This window comes from Scophthalmus maximus, chromosome 4 (genome assembly GCF_022379125.1).
Source record: "Scophthalmus maximus strain ysfricsl-2021 chromosome 4, ASM2237912v1, whole genome shotgun sequence".
NCBI classification, from domain to species: Eukaryota; Metazoa; Chordata; class Actinopteri; order Pleuronectiformes; family Scophthalmidae; genus Scophthalmus; species Scophthalmus maximus.
This window is the reverse complement of record NC_061518.1, coordinates 3,825,891-3,843,791: the sequence shown is the minus strand read 5'-3', so window position 1 is coordinate 3,843,791 and position 17,901 is coordinate 3,825,891. Positions and strand designations below refer to the sequence as shown.

The 17,901-nt window shown below is 42.5% G+C and overlaps 1 protein-coding gene across 4 annotated transcripts in view; it reads left to right on the top strand.

Moving 5' to 3' along the window:
- ttc17 (tetratricopeptide repeat domain 17) overlaps positions 1–16,276 on the top strand; it is a 29,505-nt gene extending 13,229 nt beyond the window's left edge. The window contains exons 22-26 of one of the 4 annotated variants that reach the window (XR_007030561.1): positions 250–333; positions 589–708; positions 821–964; positions 1,071–1,278; positions 16,252–16,276. Coding sequence is in view for 1 of the 4 variants with exons in the window: in XM_035627960.2 (XP_035483853.2) it covers positions 250–333; positions 589–708; positions 821–964; positions 1,071–1,202 (480 nt within the window). In the remaining 3 variants the exon portion in view is untranslated. Of the gene's footprint in view, positions 1–87; positions 151–249; positions 334–588; positions 709–820; positions 965–1,070; positions 2,146–7,505; positions 7,555–16,251 lie in introns of those variants that run through there. The other 3 variants (XR_007030560.1, XM_035627960.2, XR_007030562.1) reach the window with 3 other exon arrangements.
- The last annotated feature ends 1,625 nt before the right edge of the window (positions 16,277–17,901 follow it).

The following is a 17,901-nucleotide window of genomic DNA, read 5'->3' as shown; positions in this document are numbered from 1 at the left end:
AATATGTCTATCACAACAATAATAATAGGCAAACAGAGAAAAGTTGAGTATTGTTTCAGTTTCATGTGCCTCCTTTTACAACTAAAGTTTAACAGCCAAGACGATGATCGGCTGATGTCACGAACATGCAGCAGATCATGAAAGCTCAGGGTCAGTCCTAATGTACTGACAGTCAAATAGGAAAATCAGTCTGATCAGTGCAGCACCACGTCTAAGTTAAAGATCTCACACGTCTCTCCTCTTCCACAGGTTCTGCAGAACCTCGGCAAAGACAAGTTCCTCCCTCAGTCCTTTGAGCAGGTGGGAACTCGCATCGCCAAAGTGCTGGAGAAGGTAAAGTCTGCTGTAAAGTTTGTCTGCTCAGTGTCATGGATCCTTTTTTCAGAGGATTTTCTGAAACAAAAAAAAAAATATATATTCAGAGTTTAATGCTTTTTTGTAGCAAATTTAAGTAATGATTTTTAAAAAAGCAAATGTGTAGGAAAGAAATTGTCATTTTTAGAAATTGCCATTACTCTGTGTAATTTACACCCTAATTAAATTAAAAATGTTACCTGTATTTCCCTTCCCTGATCCCTGAAACTGCAGAACCAGACATCGTGGGTGTTATCCAGCATGGCGGCGCTGTACTGGAGGGTGAAAGGTCAAGGCAAGAGAGCCATCGACTGTCTGCGTCAGGCTCTCAACTACGCCCCCCACAACATGAAGGCAAGTTAGACGTCAGCTTAACCTACACCTACCTGGTGCTCAAACTGAATAAAGTGTTGTTTTACTGAGAATAATAATCGTTATTCTTTCTTTTTCTTCCTCCTGAATTCAGGATGTTCCCCTCATCAGCCTGGCCAACATCTTCCAGAACGCTCGGCTGTGGGAAGACGCCCTTACAGTCGCCCGCATGGCTGTGGAGATCGCCCCGCACTTTGTGGTGAACCACTTCACGCTGGCCAACGTCTACATAGCGATGGTAAGCGGCCACTACAGTCACATTTCCTGTCAAGAGTTGATCAAATCATTTATTGAGCACTGCGGTGACCGTGGTCGTTGTTGTTGTTGTTGTTTCCTGTCGACAGGAGGAGTTCGAGAAAGCCATGCGCTGGTACGAGTCCACCCTGAAGCTGCAACCCGAGTTCGCCCCGGCCAAAGATCGCCTGAGGACCATCCAGTGTTACCTGCTCACCAAGAGGGAACGCCGTCAGCCCTGAACCACGCTTCCAGTCTGATCCCACCAGTACCACGCGACCGTGAACACACACACACACACACACACACACACACACAGATCCGCACTTATCTGAAGACCACAGATAACTTACATAAAATAAAAGTGTAAGAGACTCGAATGTGGTTAAAGGTGAGGTATCAAGATTCATATCCAGACATAAATGTCTTTTTCTCTTTGAGATCTAACTTCCTAAAGAATCGTGGTTTGAAATGGCACAACTGTCGATTATTTTATCCCACAACTTCTGGGGTCAAGAAGTTACGACCGTGAAACTCCACATTTTTTTTTTCCAGGTTTGCATAATTTGGGGATACATTTTGAAAAAGGCTTTTAAGTAACACTTAATTCTGCAATATTTTTTCATCTCAGCCGTCGTCTTCTTGAAGACCTTTAAGCATTTAAAATGAAAAGAAATTACAAATATGTTTTTTCCGTGTTTCTCAAGGAGCAAACCTACTACTTCCTGGACGTGTGCCAAGTTTTAATTTAACGTTTAAATTTGGGAATTTTGTATGAAAAATGATATCAAACAGTATTAAAGCGTAAATCTTTTGCTGAGGCGGTGAGGAATGTGCTTCTCGACTCCGAGGTTAAATGAGTTGACTCAAACGACATACGCCCTTGTTACGTTTATGCCCTAATAAGGAAAATGGGAATTCTCAGTTTTTTGCACTTTTTATTTTTTTATCTATAGCATTCCCATTTCTATGGGACCTACAAACAGTTTGATTTTGCTCCAAGCTAATTTAAAAAACGAATAAGAGGAAATTAAATATGCTATTACATGTGCTTCTTAACTTATGGAAATTGTCAAGGCAGAAAAAAAAAGGAATTGCCGTCGACCATCTATAAAAAAAGAGAAAAAAAACCTTAAGTGGGATCTGTATTAAATGTACAGTATTAAAGGCAACGTGTGGAATTGATCAGTTTTATTTCTCTGTGTCACTTCTTTGTCTCTTATCGGATTAAAAAAAACAAGTGTTTGGACTCGTTGGAGCTTAAAATAGACTGTGGATCAATATGGATATTAATGGATATGAACAAACACATCTGCTATTATTTTTTTTGAAGTAAAGATTCAAAACCAACCTAAAGGTGGCGCCGCCCAACCTTTTACTGCTCCAACAGTCTTTTATTTGTGTGATCGTTCAAAATACAATTCTATATCTGATTAGAAGCTGTTTTTTGTGATGAAAAACTAAAATCAATCCACATTGGATCAAATGTCAGCACTCAAAGATCCAAACTGCAGCTTCTCACACACAAACTGTCAATATTTATGTATTTTATTCAATACTTTTCAAAAGAATATTCAGTTAATATTCAAGAAGAGAGCAAATAATGATGACAGACTCTTATTTTTAGTTATGATGATACAATTGCAGTATTTTACATACATAATCAGATTGTTTCAAAGCCTGGACATATGCATGACTGACTATGAAACTGACACTGATCAGCCACAACATTAAAAAACAGTCACTGTGGTTGTAATTTTGTGGTGTAATAATCACAGGGCTCCATCATCGCAGCCTCTTCTGACTGGATAAAGAAATGACACTCTTACGACTGAGCGTCACAAAAGCTCCACAACGAAGTCCCCGCGTGACGTCTGTGTTCTCAAGTAGATGGCATCAGAAATGACTCGGCGTTCAGTGAGGGATCTTCGATGTCTGCCTTAATCCACTTGGAAGTTTTTCTCCTCAGTGTGGAAATACAGAAACGTCAGCTCACATTCCGGGGTTTGTGAACTGAAACTGATCTTATCTAGAATTTAATTTATCAGATTATTACTGTATCGTTATTATCATGACCGTCGGCCATGTTCCATTTGTGCCTTTCCATTTTCACACAAACTCAGACCTTTTGTTAATCAATTGAATGAATGAAACCTGTATGGCCCCTGAGGGAATTTACAGAGCATAAAAACGAAAACAAGCATATATGACATGACAGCACACCGTATAACATAAGCACAAACGTATTATAAAAAGAATCATTTGGTAAAAATGTCTCTCTCTAGTTACGGTTATGTTAGAGTTGTAAGGGTAAATTTCTTTGTCGTTGCACACAAGTGAAAATCAGACAAAAACTTTATTTTTCAAACCTATAACAACTAAATATTGGTTTTAAAAACAAATAATCACTACAATCAAACAATCACTACATCTACCTCTCTTCTGTGGCTTTTCTGCCACATTTTAATATCTGCCACTGTCAGAGGAAAGGGGAAAACTCCGCCAAGAAGAAGAGTGTACAACCGATCACGATGCAATCTCTTATCTGGTTCTGGCTGCAACTAGAACACGGCCGCAACTACATTATAGGTCACCAAAGAATCAATATACTCTGAATAAAATTGTCTCAGCATAGAACCACTGTATCCACATTAAAATGTCTAAATAAAAATCTGGGATTGATGAGCATCTTCGGTCTTACAGTTGTTTATAAAGGTATGAAAAAATAATTCAGCGTTATTCAAGTTAGTAGATGTTCTACTTTCTACACTAGTGAGGAGCCTTCACTTGCTACACTCCCTGAGAAGTGATGCAAGTTGAAGTGATCGACTCACGTCGTCCATTTGTGTGAAGTGATAATTTCGCTTTTAGAAGCTGCAGGTTGGAGCGGCTGTGAGTGACTGCAGCAGCGAGGTGGAGTCTGCAGACAAAGCAACTCAGCAACTGTGCTGCTGCAGCACGACTGAGAACAAGACAACTCGTGGATTTTTATTCATTTATTTTGTCCTGAAAGTGAATTCTAAATCGCCGAAGAACTTCTTTCAAAATCTAATCTTAAACTATAATTTGGGGGTAAAACCCGAAGAGTTAGATCTGAAGCTGTGGGGGGGGGAAAACTCTTGCATCAGTTTTTTTCATTTCACAACAGCTGATAGTTTTTTTTCTTTTTCTAAGCACCAGAGATGTGAATTATTAAACATTCACATGCGCAAAAGAATATACATGTATATATTTCTCGCCTAATTCTTGTTTGACAACCTGTGATGCAGAAAAGTTTTCAGTGTTTGAGAATATGAAACCTGTAATTCATATCAGCTTTTTTCAACCATCAGTTTTAATAAACCTCCTAATTTCCCATCAGTCAGCCCATAAAAACTTTTTAAAACCCCTTTTTAAGGCTCCAGTCGTTTATCCGTCATTTTTCAGAAGCGTACTAATAATAATTAAAGACCAAGAGACCGTAGTTTTTATAGCACTGTACAAAACAAAATGCGTTACTTCCTGCTCCATAAATGTTTAAAGCAATAAACAGGGGAGACGCTTATTAAAACCTGACAGTTCCGAGCTGCTTATTTAAATATGATGATGATGCTGATGATGATATTACCGAAGGCAGCACGGAGCTGCCAAACAAAGTTGGAACAGTTTGTCCTTTCACAGAAAGAAAGAAAGAAAGAAAGCAGTGCAACCACATAGTATCCGCGTGAAACTGCACCTTTTATTTTTTTTCTTCCTGCTTTCTTTTTATAATATAATTTTTCTCTCTCTCGCTTCAAACTGCAAGACCTAAAAATGGCACAAGCTCAGTGCAGCCGCGCTATTTTTAGAATCCTGTAAAGGAACAAGATGGATGCGGAGGAGCCCGAGAGTGTTTATGCACAGAGTGTCGGCTTCCTATAAATACAGAGCACAACACATGAGGGAGCAAATTCGTACACTGCCCCCCCCCCCCCACCACCCCTCCCTCAGACTCAGTACCACTGAGGACAAACTGCTGCTGCTGCATCCATAATGGACTTTTTTTATTTTTGCTATTATTATATTGTGAGCCCTTCTTGGTCTATTCCTGTGCAACCCCAGCCCACGTCCCCATCTCAGTTTTTGGGAATGTTTTGTCAATGAATAATTGACTGGAGCGGTATATTTTTGACCGGCCTCGTCTCGGGCGCAGTTTATAAATAGCTTGTGTGTAGCAGAGCGTGCGCAGATCTGCCGGGGGGGGGTAGGAGCCCTGTTATGTAATGGGCATGTGAGTTGGCGCACCACAGAGACTGCATCGTGTGTGTGTGTGTGTGTGTGTGTGTGTGTGTGTGTGTGTGTGTGTGTGTGTGTGTGTGTGTGTGTGTGTGTGTGTGTGTGTGTGTGTGTGTGTGTGTGTGTGTGTGTGTGTGTGTGTGTGTGTGTGTGTGTGTGTGTGTGTGTTGCTCTGTACCCATTGAGTGTTTCCAGAGTGATAGTACACTCACTGGGAGTCCTTTTGTCTGCTGCAGCTGAGGCAGCTCATTCTTTTGTTGCAGTCTCCTCTCGTACATTAAAGTTAATATCTTTGTTTGGCTTTTCCGCGTGCAGAAGTGAAGTAGACGTCATATATCGATTGAACAGACGGGCATCGTCAACGTTCTTTTGAGCTTGTAGCATTTAACTGCAACAGTAGAACTACATGCAATTATTGTTGTTAATGTGAAGCTATACTCTAAAATAAATGTAGCAGTCTCATCTTTATCAGTTGGTAGCAAACAAATGTTATTATAGTCAATTTTTGTTTGTTTCTTAGTCATATAAACAGACGCAAAGTTCATAACCACATATCCGACTCAGCGACTTGATCTGCGTTCGTGCCAGTCAGTCAAACTCGCTGCTCCGGTTCACCCCGGCCCAAAATAGTAACGCAGAATGGATTGTTGTTGCGAGATGTTATGTAATAATAGTGAGTTTCCAACATGGGCCATGAAAGGAGGAGACTATTTTGAAGACACGGTGACGTAAGCTCGGATCACGATTTCAAAACACACACACACACGCACACACAAGAAGAAAAAAAAAATACGTCAGTTCATTTTGAATGAGGTCGTCTCTCATTCATTAGGCACAAACATATTCGTGTGTGTGTTGACGTATCGTCATCAGATGTTTCGACGGCGGCTCCTCAAAAGACACCAGAGCTATTCTTTTGAGACGGGGCATGTAGGACACGAAAAATGACAGTTTATTGCATCAACAAATAAAAAAAATATAAAACCAGAGAGAGAATATAATTGCAGAGTAGTGGCGTAGAATATAATAACCACTAGTATAAACATGAAAGTGGGAAAAAACGGTCAGTAAAACATACGTATGAAACAGAAATAAACTTGCAGCTGACTTTTGAGACATGAGTCTTTCAGTCTGCATATATATATATATATATATATATATATATATATATATATATATATATATATATATATATATATATATTGTCTTTTTGTTTTATTCTTTTTTTTTATTTCGGTGTAATAAAAATGTCCTGGCCGTGTGAGGACCAGATATGTAGCCATATAGGTAAATGTAAATTATCAGTTTGTCCGTCTACCATCTTAAAATAATTACGTCATTTGGTTGAATTCAGTTTGTTCAACTTGAAGTTAAGTTAGTCGAACAAACCTAATTCATTTCTGTGTTACCAATGTAACAGTATTTTTTAATTGTTTTTGTAAGCAATTTTAATTTTTCAGAGAACATTATCTATACAACTTGTCCTTCGAGGGTCACAGGGGAGCTGGAGCCAATCCCAGCGGACATTGGACGAGAGGTGAGGTACAGTACACACAGGACAGGTAACCAGCGTACCGCAGTGCAGACAAACAAACATTCAGAATCTACAGGTAATTCCAGAGTCTCCATTTGACCCGAGTTGGATTGTCTGTGGACTGTGGGAGGATGCCGGAGAACCTGGAGGAAACCTGACATGACAACCAACATGTCAACGCCACACGGAAAGGACATGGGCCGGCCGGCGGCAGGTTAGTGATAATTGTCAACCTGTCTACTTGATTATTATTGTCATCCATTAATCAATTATAGTTTTGTCTTCATATTTTTTTTTCAAACAAGATTGAGTAACTTCTTCTAAACCAAAGGCGTTTAATCGCGGCCATACAGGACGAGCAAAGAAAAGCAGAAGATCCTCCGCATTTTCAAAAAGCTGGAAAGTAAAACACGTTTGTTCTGTCTGTAAGAATCGTTGCCACACATAAAACTTATGCACGACATGATCTTTCTTTTAAACGACAACATTTAAAACCAAACCATTTAAAGCCAAACTCCCACACTCGCGCTTCCCTGTGGCTCCAGCACCACGGACAGCTCCGGAGTGAAACCGTCACACACTCGCACTTCAGAAGTCACAGAACGGAAGTTTCCGCAGCTTGAACATTGTCAGTTGTTCTATTCTTTCCAACAATACTAAACAATCTTTATTATTCATATGGCATCTTTCGAAAACACACAGAGAAAATTAAATATTGAAGGCGAACATAGGAATCGATTCAAGACAATTTGAAGATCACACACACACACACACACACACACACACACACACACAGTAGGGCAGAACTAGAATGCAACAGTGAAAGGCAAAAAGGGCAAAATAGAATAAAATAAAACTTTCCAAAATTATTAAAACAGTCTGGTAGACCTGAGCCGCGATAAAGACTTTTCACAATTAAAGGTTTTCGTTTTCCTGATGGTGGGATGACGAGCCTCGTCTGAAACGCAAAAGATAAAGGAGAGATTCCCCCGAGAGTTCAGCTGAGATACGATCTGGTGACCGAGAAGGCAATTACCATAGATTCGTATCATTTTCATGCTCGATCAAAACTGCCCCACATCTTTTAAAAATCCTCCTCCACCTGTTCGCACACTGCAGCCGTGGTGGGTTTATCTCCGCCCACGGAGAGTGTGACCGACCTGCTGTTGAAATACTAGATATTGACCTCCTGATGCGGAGCGGTCAGACCGATCCACTGCCAAGGCGCTGATCATCTTCGTCATGCTTCAAATCATGGACGACCTCACGACGGAAAAGGTATTCCTGCCCTCAACGATTCCCGCTTCCGTCGAAAGGGAGGAAGACCTGGCTCGGCTCAAAGTCTGACTTCTTCAGTCGGTCGGTCGGTCAACCCACTTCCAATCTGAGCTGTCTGGACCTGGTCCGTCGTCGACCGTCCATGAGTGACTCGCATGATGCACAGGAAAGGATGGCTGTCTACTAAATAGAGCTATTTACCATTGTTTACAATCCATTGCATCTTGTTTAACCCACAAAAGCCAACGAAACAAATCACTTCATTTTAACATTCAACCCGCATCATCAACTTGGATTAACCACATTTTAGGGCATCCAGAGGGCTATCATCGTTGCTACAGCACAACAATAAGAATGTATTTGATGTTGTCTCTTTATATCGTCTTTTTATATCGTCTTTTTATATCTTTTTTTATTTTTTGACCTGCAAACCGTTTTATTGTTGGAATGCTGATTTTAATTCTCTGTGATCTGTATGTTTTTGTGAAAGCACTTTGTGAAGTTCTTCTAAAAGGTGCCATAAAAATAAAATGATCATATTATTATTATTATAACACTGGTCTGCATCATGTGTGCGTGCGGGAGGTGTATTATTGTTTGCGAATATAGGCCTGACTATTTATCAGAAATGTGAATGCAAAAATCAGAATTTATATTAAAAAAATATCCGTTGTTTTAACTCAATTTAATGTCAAACAAATTTTTGTTTTAAGAAAATCATTTCAAAAATCTCCTGTAACCATGGGAATCCTACAGGTTGCAGCTTTAATGAATAAAGCTCTCATTCTTAAAGGGGCACACACACACACACACCAAAAAAAAAACTGCATCTCATAATCTGACTAGGATTATTATTGGCTTTATGTATATTTTTTGTTCTTTAATCTGTGGAACCAGACCCCCAGTCTCCGCCTGCATGTATGGAAGCTCACCCACTGTTGATGCTCTGTCTCCCTCGTACAGTAGTCGGCCACCGTGAGCAGAGGAACCCGCAGCGGCAGGCACGGGAGTTTAAAAATAGCATCATCTCTCGGCCAAGCGCCGCTCCGTTACTACGCGTTTCAGCATTCTGCCCTGTGCAGGGGGAGGAGGAAGAGGAGGAGGAGGAGAGGAGGATGGGGAGTCTGCAGGACTACACACCGCGGCAGCCTGGAAGCAAACAACCCCTCTCCACTCCTCTGCATCATCACACTGAAGCGGCCTCTCGTCCTGGCGGGGTGAACCCCCCCCCTGAAACCCCCTGAACCCCCCTGCTGCAACCTGCGGCCATGCACGTTCAACCTGTACAGGCCCTTGTGATATATGATATATGATATATGATATATGATATATTCAGTTCACACACCAGTTTGTGTGTGTGGGTGTGTAGTAGTAGTAGTAGTAGACCCCTTCTCTCCTTTGCCACCAGAGATGTTTAAGTACAGCGGCCTGCAAACAAAGGTCTTTCCAGGTTGCAGGTGGTTGGAGGAGGAGCTGCGCCTTTATCTCCATCCATATAATCTGCTGTCAAACATTTTCAGATGACGATTTGTTTTTCACTGGACCTCAGCTGGGTTGGGTTTTTTGTTTTTGTTTTTGTTTGATTGTCAACGGATGAGGCTCCAGCAGCCTCCACCTTCAGAGTGCAGGGAGATTCTCCACCTGACGTCAATGCCCATGGTGGTGGCTGACGCAGCCCCCACGAGACGAGGGTCTCTTTACTTTTTACTTTAATTTTATCCATGGATTTATTTGTTTTCAATTTGAAAACAGGCCATATATTAAAAAAATAAATATATATATATATATATACTGTATATATCATCATGTACCAAATGAGCTGCAGAATAAAAGGTGGTTGCATTTTTTCTTTCTGTGTGTGTGTGTGTGTGTGTGTGTGTGTGTGTGTGTGTGTTGAGGGGGGATATGCATTGATACTTCTGCACACTTTCACAAACGACCCGTTCGAATCCCGCATCTCCACCACACGCATCCTTCTCGGGGGCCATTATAGTTGAGATGATATGGGCTATACACGACGTGCGCGCGCATCTGCCGTGCGGGTGAGGAGAGGGGATGAGGAGGAGAGAGGATGGGGAGGAGAGGGGATGAGGAGGAGAGAGGATGGGGAGGCGGGAGAGCTCGTGCCGGCTTCTTCTGAAAAAGCGCACGCACGCGCAAAATTCCTCCAAGGAACCTCTGCGCGCTTTTCTGTTATTTCTCTCTCTCTCTCTCCTCTCTCTCCGTTTTTTTTTTTTGTTGTTTTTTTTCATCATCATCACGCGCGAGCTAAAAATAGAAACGGGGTTGGATCGTGATCCAGAAATAGATAGGGGGCATCACTCCTATAAAAGGCTCTGCCATTCAAGAGTACAGTGTGTGCACAGTTTGGAAGAAAAGCGGAAAAAGCCGTCGGCATTTTTTCTTATGGACAAACAATCTTATCGTTTTTCATTTGTCCTTTTCTCTTTATTATTGTGTGTGTGGCAAGACTATACACGACTCGTGTCCCTTTTTTCCTTCAAAGGAGGCTCCTGCTGCTGCTACCTTGGTGAGTTCTCTGCACCTATACACCAAGTCTTTGTTGCATATGTGTGTGTGTTTTTTTTGTTTTATTTTTTTTGCTGCAAAACGATGATGAGTTGGAAAAATGTGTTTGATTTAAGGATGAGATTTTTTTTATTTTTTTTTGGAGAGATGTGAAATGTGTCTCGTCTCTGCAGCCACACGGGGAATCTCCCTCAGCTGTGACTAAAACAAAGGGTGGATGTGTTTTATATATATATATATATATATGTATATATATATATATATATACATATATATATATATATATATGTAATATAGTTACTGTGTTGCTCTTATGATATGAGACAGAATGTGAGCCTCAGATCTGTGGATGGATTTTATTATTTTTTTATTATAGTGAGCGTCGGGGAGCTGTCCTCTTGTTGTGGTGCTGAAGTCTTTTTCATCCTCTGCTCTTGCACACGGAGGAGCGTCTTTACACCGCCGCCTCCACCACCGTGGGCATCTCCCTGATAAGTTTGGTGCACCGGATTTTTTTTTTTGCCATTGAATACAATAAAAAGATGGGTGTTTTTTTAAGGCTTCGAGGTTGCTCGTGCGCTTCGCTGCTCCGCCTCGTGCCGAAGGGGGCGCGCGCGCGCGCGCCGGTGCCTTTACAATCCGATGATGCCTGTTCGCATCAGATTGATTCTTTTTTTTGGGAGGGGGGGGGGTAAGATATCCTCCCGTGCACGAGGAGTCTCGAGTCGTGACTGCCTCCAAAAAAAAAGGAGAAAAGTGAGTGAGTGAGTGAGTGAGTGAGTGAGTGAAGGCGCGCGTGCTGCGTCAGCGCCGTCTGGCTCCGGTGCGCTCGAGACAGATGGGGAGGAAAAATCGTGACCGGCTGGAGGAGACGCGTCCGCGGATGAAAAGGCTTGGACGTGCCCAATGGAAACGGAGCGAGGGCGGGGTGGGGCCCCTTCCTTGCTTCCTTGCCTCCTGGCCAAATGAACCAACCCCCCCCCCCCCCCTTTTTTTTTCCTTTTTTTTTTGGAAACTTTACATGAACGAAACACGAGGCAATAATCGACCTCAGCCATTTTCTATATTTTTTTGTTTTTTCGTCCCAGAGTGAAATCACCATGACACTGGTCGTCCAGCCCCACGCCCGGCGTCCACTGTGCACGTGGAAGGTGGAGGGGAGAGGATGGAGCTGTCAGAAGATGCTCTCCGGCCTGCTGCTTCACTCAGAGGTGCTCCTGTCCGCGCTGCCATTGGCGGACGGACGCGGCCAATGAGATCGCAGGCTCCCCCCCCCCCCCCCCCCCCCCCCCCACATCCGCTGCGCGTTAAAAAAGTCCAACGGTTGTTGATGCAAAAGCAAATGCCTCGCAGTCCGCTTGTTTGTTTTTTTCTCCACTTGTGGTTGTGCTACATCATGGCAAAACTAAAGCAACCGTCCATCCTCCGTCACGCACAATCTGGACACACTCGGGGAGGACGAAGACCACACACAGAGGAGTCGTGGACCGGAGTGGGTGTGGAATCTTTGTTTCTTCTTTCTTTTATTTTCTCGGAGAAGGAGCACTTGTCCGTCACAAATCTTTTTGCGGTCTGGGCTTGCTGTGCGTACATGACTTTGGGAAGCCCTTACCCCAAAAAGCATTTGTGGAGGATGTGAACGTCGGTCGTGTTGTTGATGTTGTTGTTGTTATTGTTGTGGTGCTGAGGAGAGGAGAGGAGCCACACGTTGCTGGAAGTGGACAAGAGTGATACACACACACACACACACACACACACACACACGGTCGGCTGTAACAGCGGGATGTGAAACATTCGATATCAGACACTTTTTCCTCTCCAGCTGTGACACTGACACATGGTGAAGTGGGCGAGGTCAAAGGTCAAAAAGGAAACGAAAAGAGCGAGTGTCGCGCTGAACGCCCTCACCCAGCGGCCCCCTTGTTGTTCAGTGCCGTACACACCTTTGCAATTACGTCCGACCGCGCCCGCTGTCGTTCTGTCTCTGTCGTGCTGCTCAAACAAACATGTTCGAGAGAGGAACTGGTGTGGAGGGTTGGTTCTTTCATGCATCGCTTTTCATGCATCAATTATTCCGCGTCAGCATCCCCTCCGTCTTCTCTGCACGCTCTAAGACCTTTGCATTCTCTGTAGGATGCCGCCAAATGCTGCAATGTTGTCTGTCACGCGGGGGGGGGGGGGGGGGGGGGGGGGGGCGAAAATGGAAAACGCAGACGTGCGTTGCGTGGCAGAAATTCGTCTTTCAGCGATACTCGCGCGTTTTTACGCTCGACACCGGGCCGACAGGTGTCGGGGAGAAGAGGATGAATCAGCTGTGGGGATTTATTTCTTCCTTGTACGTAGAAATAGTTGTTGACGCATTCGCTCAAAGTTCCTCAACAACGTGATACTCACATTTTCTACCTTAAATCAGGATTATGTTTTGTTTTGTTTTTTAAAGAATCCTCCACATAGATCATGTGCTAGAAATCAAGTGGAGTCGACATCAGTCTGTGTTGAAGTTGAAACGTGCATGTGGACGCTCTTGACGTCTGGAGTGTGTCAACCTGTAGCAGTTTCAAATCAGTTTTCCATCCGAGACACGGGCCAACGAAGTAACAACAGTTCTCTGTTCTATTGAAATATGTTTGGTTTTTTTTATTCCTAATGCTTTTTCCTTGTCCTTTTGTCTTCATGCCTTGTGAACTTACAGGTTCTCCACATCCCACACACACACACACACACACACACACACACACAAACACACGACGCCGGGGAAACCACAGCAGCGTCCAGACCACGGCGAGGTCAGGAGGAAGGAATCCACCGGGTGACAATTGTTGAAAGGGAAGTAGACAAAATGTTTTCCGCCATGTTCAGTAACAACAGCCGCGGACATGCTTGTGATGACGTGACCCCCCCCCCCCCCTCCCCACCACCACCACCACCACCACCACTCCCCCCCACGCCTCCTCTAGATTGACTTTGTCTTGTGTGTCATCCTGTGTCTTTTTCATTCTTCTTCTCCTTCTTTTCATATTATCTGCAATTTAAAAAAAAGAAAAAAAAAGAAGAGGCATTTGCACTTTTCCGAATCGCGACGTAGAGTCGCGCGCCATGTGGTTCCACTTTCTCCTCCACGGACGGAGAGAAAGTGTCACCACACGACATCATGTCGACACACATTCATAATATTTGAATGTGCAACCACTTCACACACACACACACACACACACACACACACACACACGGTAACTTTAACAGCCCCCACGCTGCCACACGGAGAGCAGCTGCTTGATCAAACCTCGGAGTCGTCAGGTTACTGCCAATGTCGTTATGATAAAGATTAACGGACCTCGACGTGCCCGCACAAAAAAATCCCAAAGTGATGCACGACGTCTCCTTCTCTTCTTCCGGGGGCCCGGACGTTTGAAGCGATTCACTCGGTTATAAAGACTGCGGTGATTTGACTCGAAGTGACCGATCCCTTTCGTCTAAGCCTCTTTTTGACGAGGGTCCCATCACGTGGAGGCCCGGGGCCCCGGGTATACGGGGGTCACACCCACTCCCATAGTTAGAAGTCAGAAGACGTCAGAACACACACACACACACTCTGTCTGTCTCCGTCATCTCTCTTTCTTTTGTGAGGTGTGTGGAAGGAAACAAGAACATTGTGAAAAGACAGAACTAGTGAAAAGATCAGAAAATCTGTTTTTTAAAGTGTCACACATTTCCAGTCGAGATCCAGAGAGTTCAGATGTGTGTGTGTGTGCGTGTGTGTGTGTGTGTGTGTGTGTGTCCCTTTCTTTCTACAGGGTCATTTACATCCAATCATTTTAAATCTGTTTTTTGCATTTTCTTTCGCGAGTGTAAAAAGAATGGATTAGAAATCATACATCATCTTTGAATTTGAGAGTGCTACTATACTCTTGGTTGGTGCAAAAGATTGGAAATATTTAAGCGAAAAGGAAACGCACACAGTCAAAACACCAAATTGATTTTTTTTAAAAACCTTGTTGTAACGCGCTGGAAGTGTTTCGGTTGGGACAAACACTCCACTTAGATCCTGACGCATAGAAATAATGTTTGTAGATGAATGAGACCATGTCATCTTATTTTTTTTTTTACATAACATATACATTTTTTGGCGAAAGGCTTGACGCAGAGCAGGTTGTGTGTATGGAGTGTGTGTGTATGGAGTGTGTGTGTGTGTGTGTGTGTGTGTGTGTGTGTGTGTGTGTGTATGGAGTGTGTAAGGTATTTGTAAAAAATTCAGTCCAAACATTTACAGCCGCGTACGTGACTCTTCCGTCTATTATCAGATGAAACAGCTGATCTGTAGTTTTCAGACGCACACAGAGCAGCTAGACTCTTCACTGGGATTACATGGAAATCTGCAAACATTTCCAAATATTCAACTACATCAAACTGGGGGCAAAAAACGGATAAATATTTACTATTAACGTAGTAATAGTATTAATTGTTATAACTATTAACAGCCCCGTTTGCCCCTGAATGAATGACTTTTTTTGTTTTTTCTCAAATTAAACAACATGACAAAGAGAGAGACAAGACGACGTGTGTGTGTGTGTGTGTGTGTGTGTGTGTGTGCGTGTGTGTGTGTTGCCCTTTTTCTCTTTCCTCTCTTTGTGCATGTTCTCCTGTCGCCCTCCTTAAAAATGTCTTTCATGCAACCCCACATTTTCTATCATACTGTCATATGCTGTCACCTCTTTTCTCCTCTTCTGTGTAAATGTGACATAACGTCTGTGCACTAAATGACAAATCAAATTATGTGGATGAATCAAATATCCTCAGTCATATTCTGAGAGTGGCTGGATGTAGTGTTGACCTCACTTCCTGTGTTTGATAATTTGACCGTATGTACTGTACAGTATTAGCGATGCTTTGAACATGTATGCTGCAGAATTGATGTTTAATAAAAGCAGTGTGAAATCTTCCTCCATGAGTCCTTTTTGATTTCACATGTGCAGTTTTAGTAAATATGTCACCGGTGTGCACCTTTACCGCTGCTGATGTGCGAGGACTTCTTCTTGACCACGTGTTTGTCTTCCGTAATGTTAATTTTTTGTTTTACATTTTTTACATTTAAGTCTACAAATATTTTCTCCTTTACACTTCTTATAGTTTTGCACTTGGACGTAATATCTGTTCGGTGCTGCACTTTTTTCCATGAGGAACGACATTTTACTTCCCTGTCGGTGTCTGTGATACGCATGTGTGTGTGTGTGTGTGTGTGTGTGTGTGGAAATAATAATAAAGCTGAAGTTGAACTTCACGTTTTTTCTGCGCAAAAAAAAATCACACGCAAGAAAAATAAATGTAAATAACTCATCTGATGTCGTGTGGGTATTTTGTGTAAGTTGAATATGACGGTACAGAAGACACAAAATGTGTGTCGTCGTTCATTACATTTAACATATCTTCCTGAATGTTTGTGTGTGTGTGTGTGTGTGTGTGTGTGTGTGTGTTTTGTCCAATAAAAGACACATTTCTGACCTTTTGCCTCTCGATAAACCAGGTCCATCCTCGAAAATGCCAAACAAACTCCATGACATCAACATGTGGAGCAGAATTAGCAGTGCACCATGTCGTGTGATTAAAAGGACGTCCACATACTTTTAAAAATTACCAAATCAGCCTTATCAACTATCCCTCTTGATGATTTGTCAGTGCAAACCGTTTTAGCTCCTCATCACACACACACACACACACACACACACACACACACACACACACACACGTGGACTCCAGGCCGACTGTACTGTACGTCCCTGCAGGATCCCGTGGTCATGATCCACAGCTGGACCCAGTTGCGTCCTCGGAGGCGCTTTAATACGGATTCCATTCAGGTTCCTTTGGACGCTCGGAGCCAACAGTTTAGACGCCTGTGTTTACCATTGCTGCATTTCTATTTTTAGCATGCAACGCTCTTATGTAACGCTCACTCTCACATTATGGACCACTGCTGTCTGCTCCACTTGGCTGAAGCGTGCGCTCGGTGTGTGTGTGTGTGTGTGTGTGTCTGTGTATTGAGTTGGATTCAACTGCGTCTCGTAACTTCGATGAAGCAAGAAGAAATCAAAAGGAAAGGAAAGATATGTATATTCTCTTCCATGCTTTTGTTTGGGAAAACTATCAAATCAAACACGCATTTTACAACAAACACAAAATATCTAATGGAAGAAAAGTCCTTTGTCCACCGTTTTTTCCATTAAGACTCTTGTTTTGGACAAATTCTAAATAATTCTTACAATTTCCCAGGGTGATATAGGTGTATTGCACATGCGTATGTTGTGCTCGCGGATTTCTCACAATATTGTAAATATACTTCATGAATATTTCTTGACTTTCCTAAAATCTGATCCCCATTTAATGTGTTATGAATTTCCATAAAATGTGATAAACAGAAGGTAAAACAAACTCAGTGTTGCTCAACATCATCTGCCAGTTTTCTTTACAGGAGCCTTTAGGGGAGAACAGCTGGACAACAGTTGTTGAGAAAACATTTGTAGAAATAGAAGAAGTAGTTGGATAATATGAAATCCACATAATCTATATGGAGAATTCCAACAGCTGGAATTTCATATATAACTCTTGTTGCTGTATTTTCAAACAAGGTTTTTCAACCAACAGCCAAACAGCAGGCATGATTAAATATTTAGTATTTATATTGTATTTAGTCTGAGGTTGTAAAAATATGAGACAATCTTAAATATCAACATCTTACATACTGCAATGCAAAGAGTGAATCATTTTCCCCTCATCTGTTATAAACGCCCCGCAGCTTGAGAAGGACAAGGATGAATTCAAGTCAAATATATTCACGAAAGCACATTTTAAAACCAAAGTGGACAAAAGCGGTTATGACTGCAAAGGTTTGATCGCCCCAGTGCTTCAACCTTGACCTTGCTTGGAACAACCGGGTCCTTCCAGAGCTTCGGGGCCCCTGACCGCAGAAAGACTCTGTCCCCCTTTAATCTTCGACCCCTCGATCTCTGGAGCTGTGAGAAAGTCCTCTGCACGAGGATCTCAGGCTACGCAACGGTTCACAGGGGATCAAAAGATCTGAGGTGTCTTAGGGCCTTAAAGATGCCCGACAATATGTTGATCATGTCGTGCGTAAGTGGAAAAAGTGCAACGGAAAGAATAGCTAGATAATGTAAAACAACATAAGACCTCAATAAATGCTTCACCACATAAACGTTTTAATCTCTAATTTAATTTGTGCAAAAATGAGGCTGAAGACAGGCAAAACTGTAACCGTGGTGAAACAGAAGGTGGCAGTATTGCACCGATTTAAAAAAAAAAAAAATTTGCTCGAAGAAGAAGAACAGCGACCAATC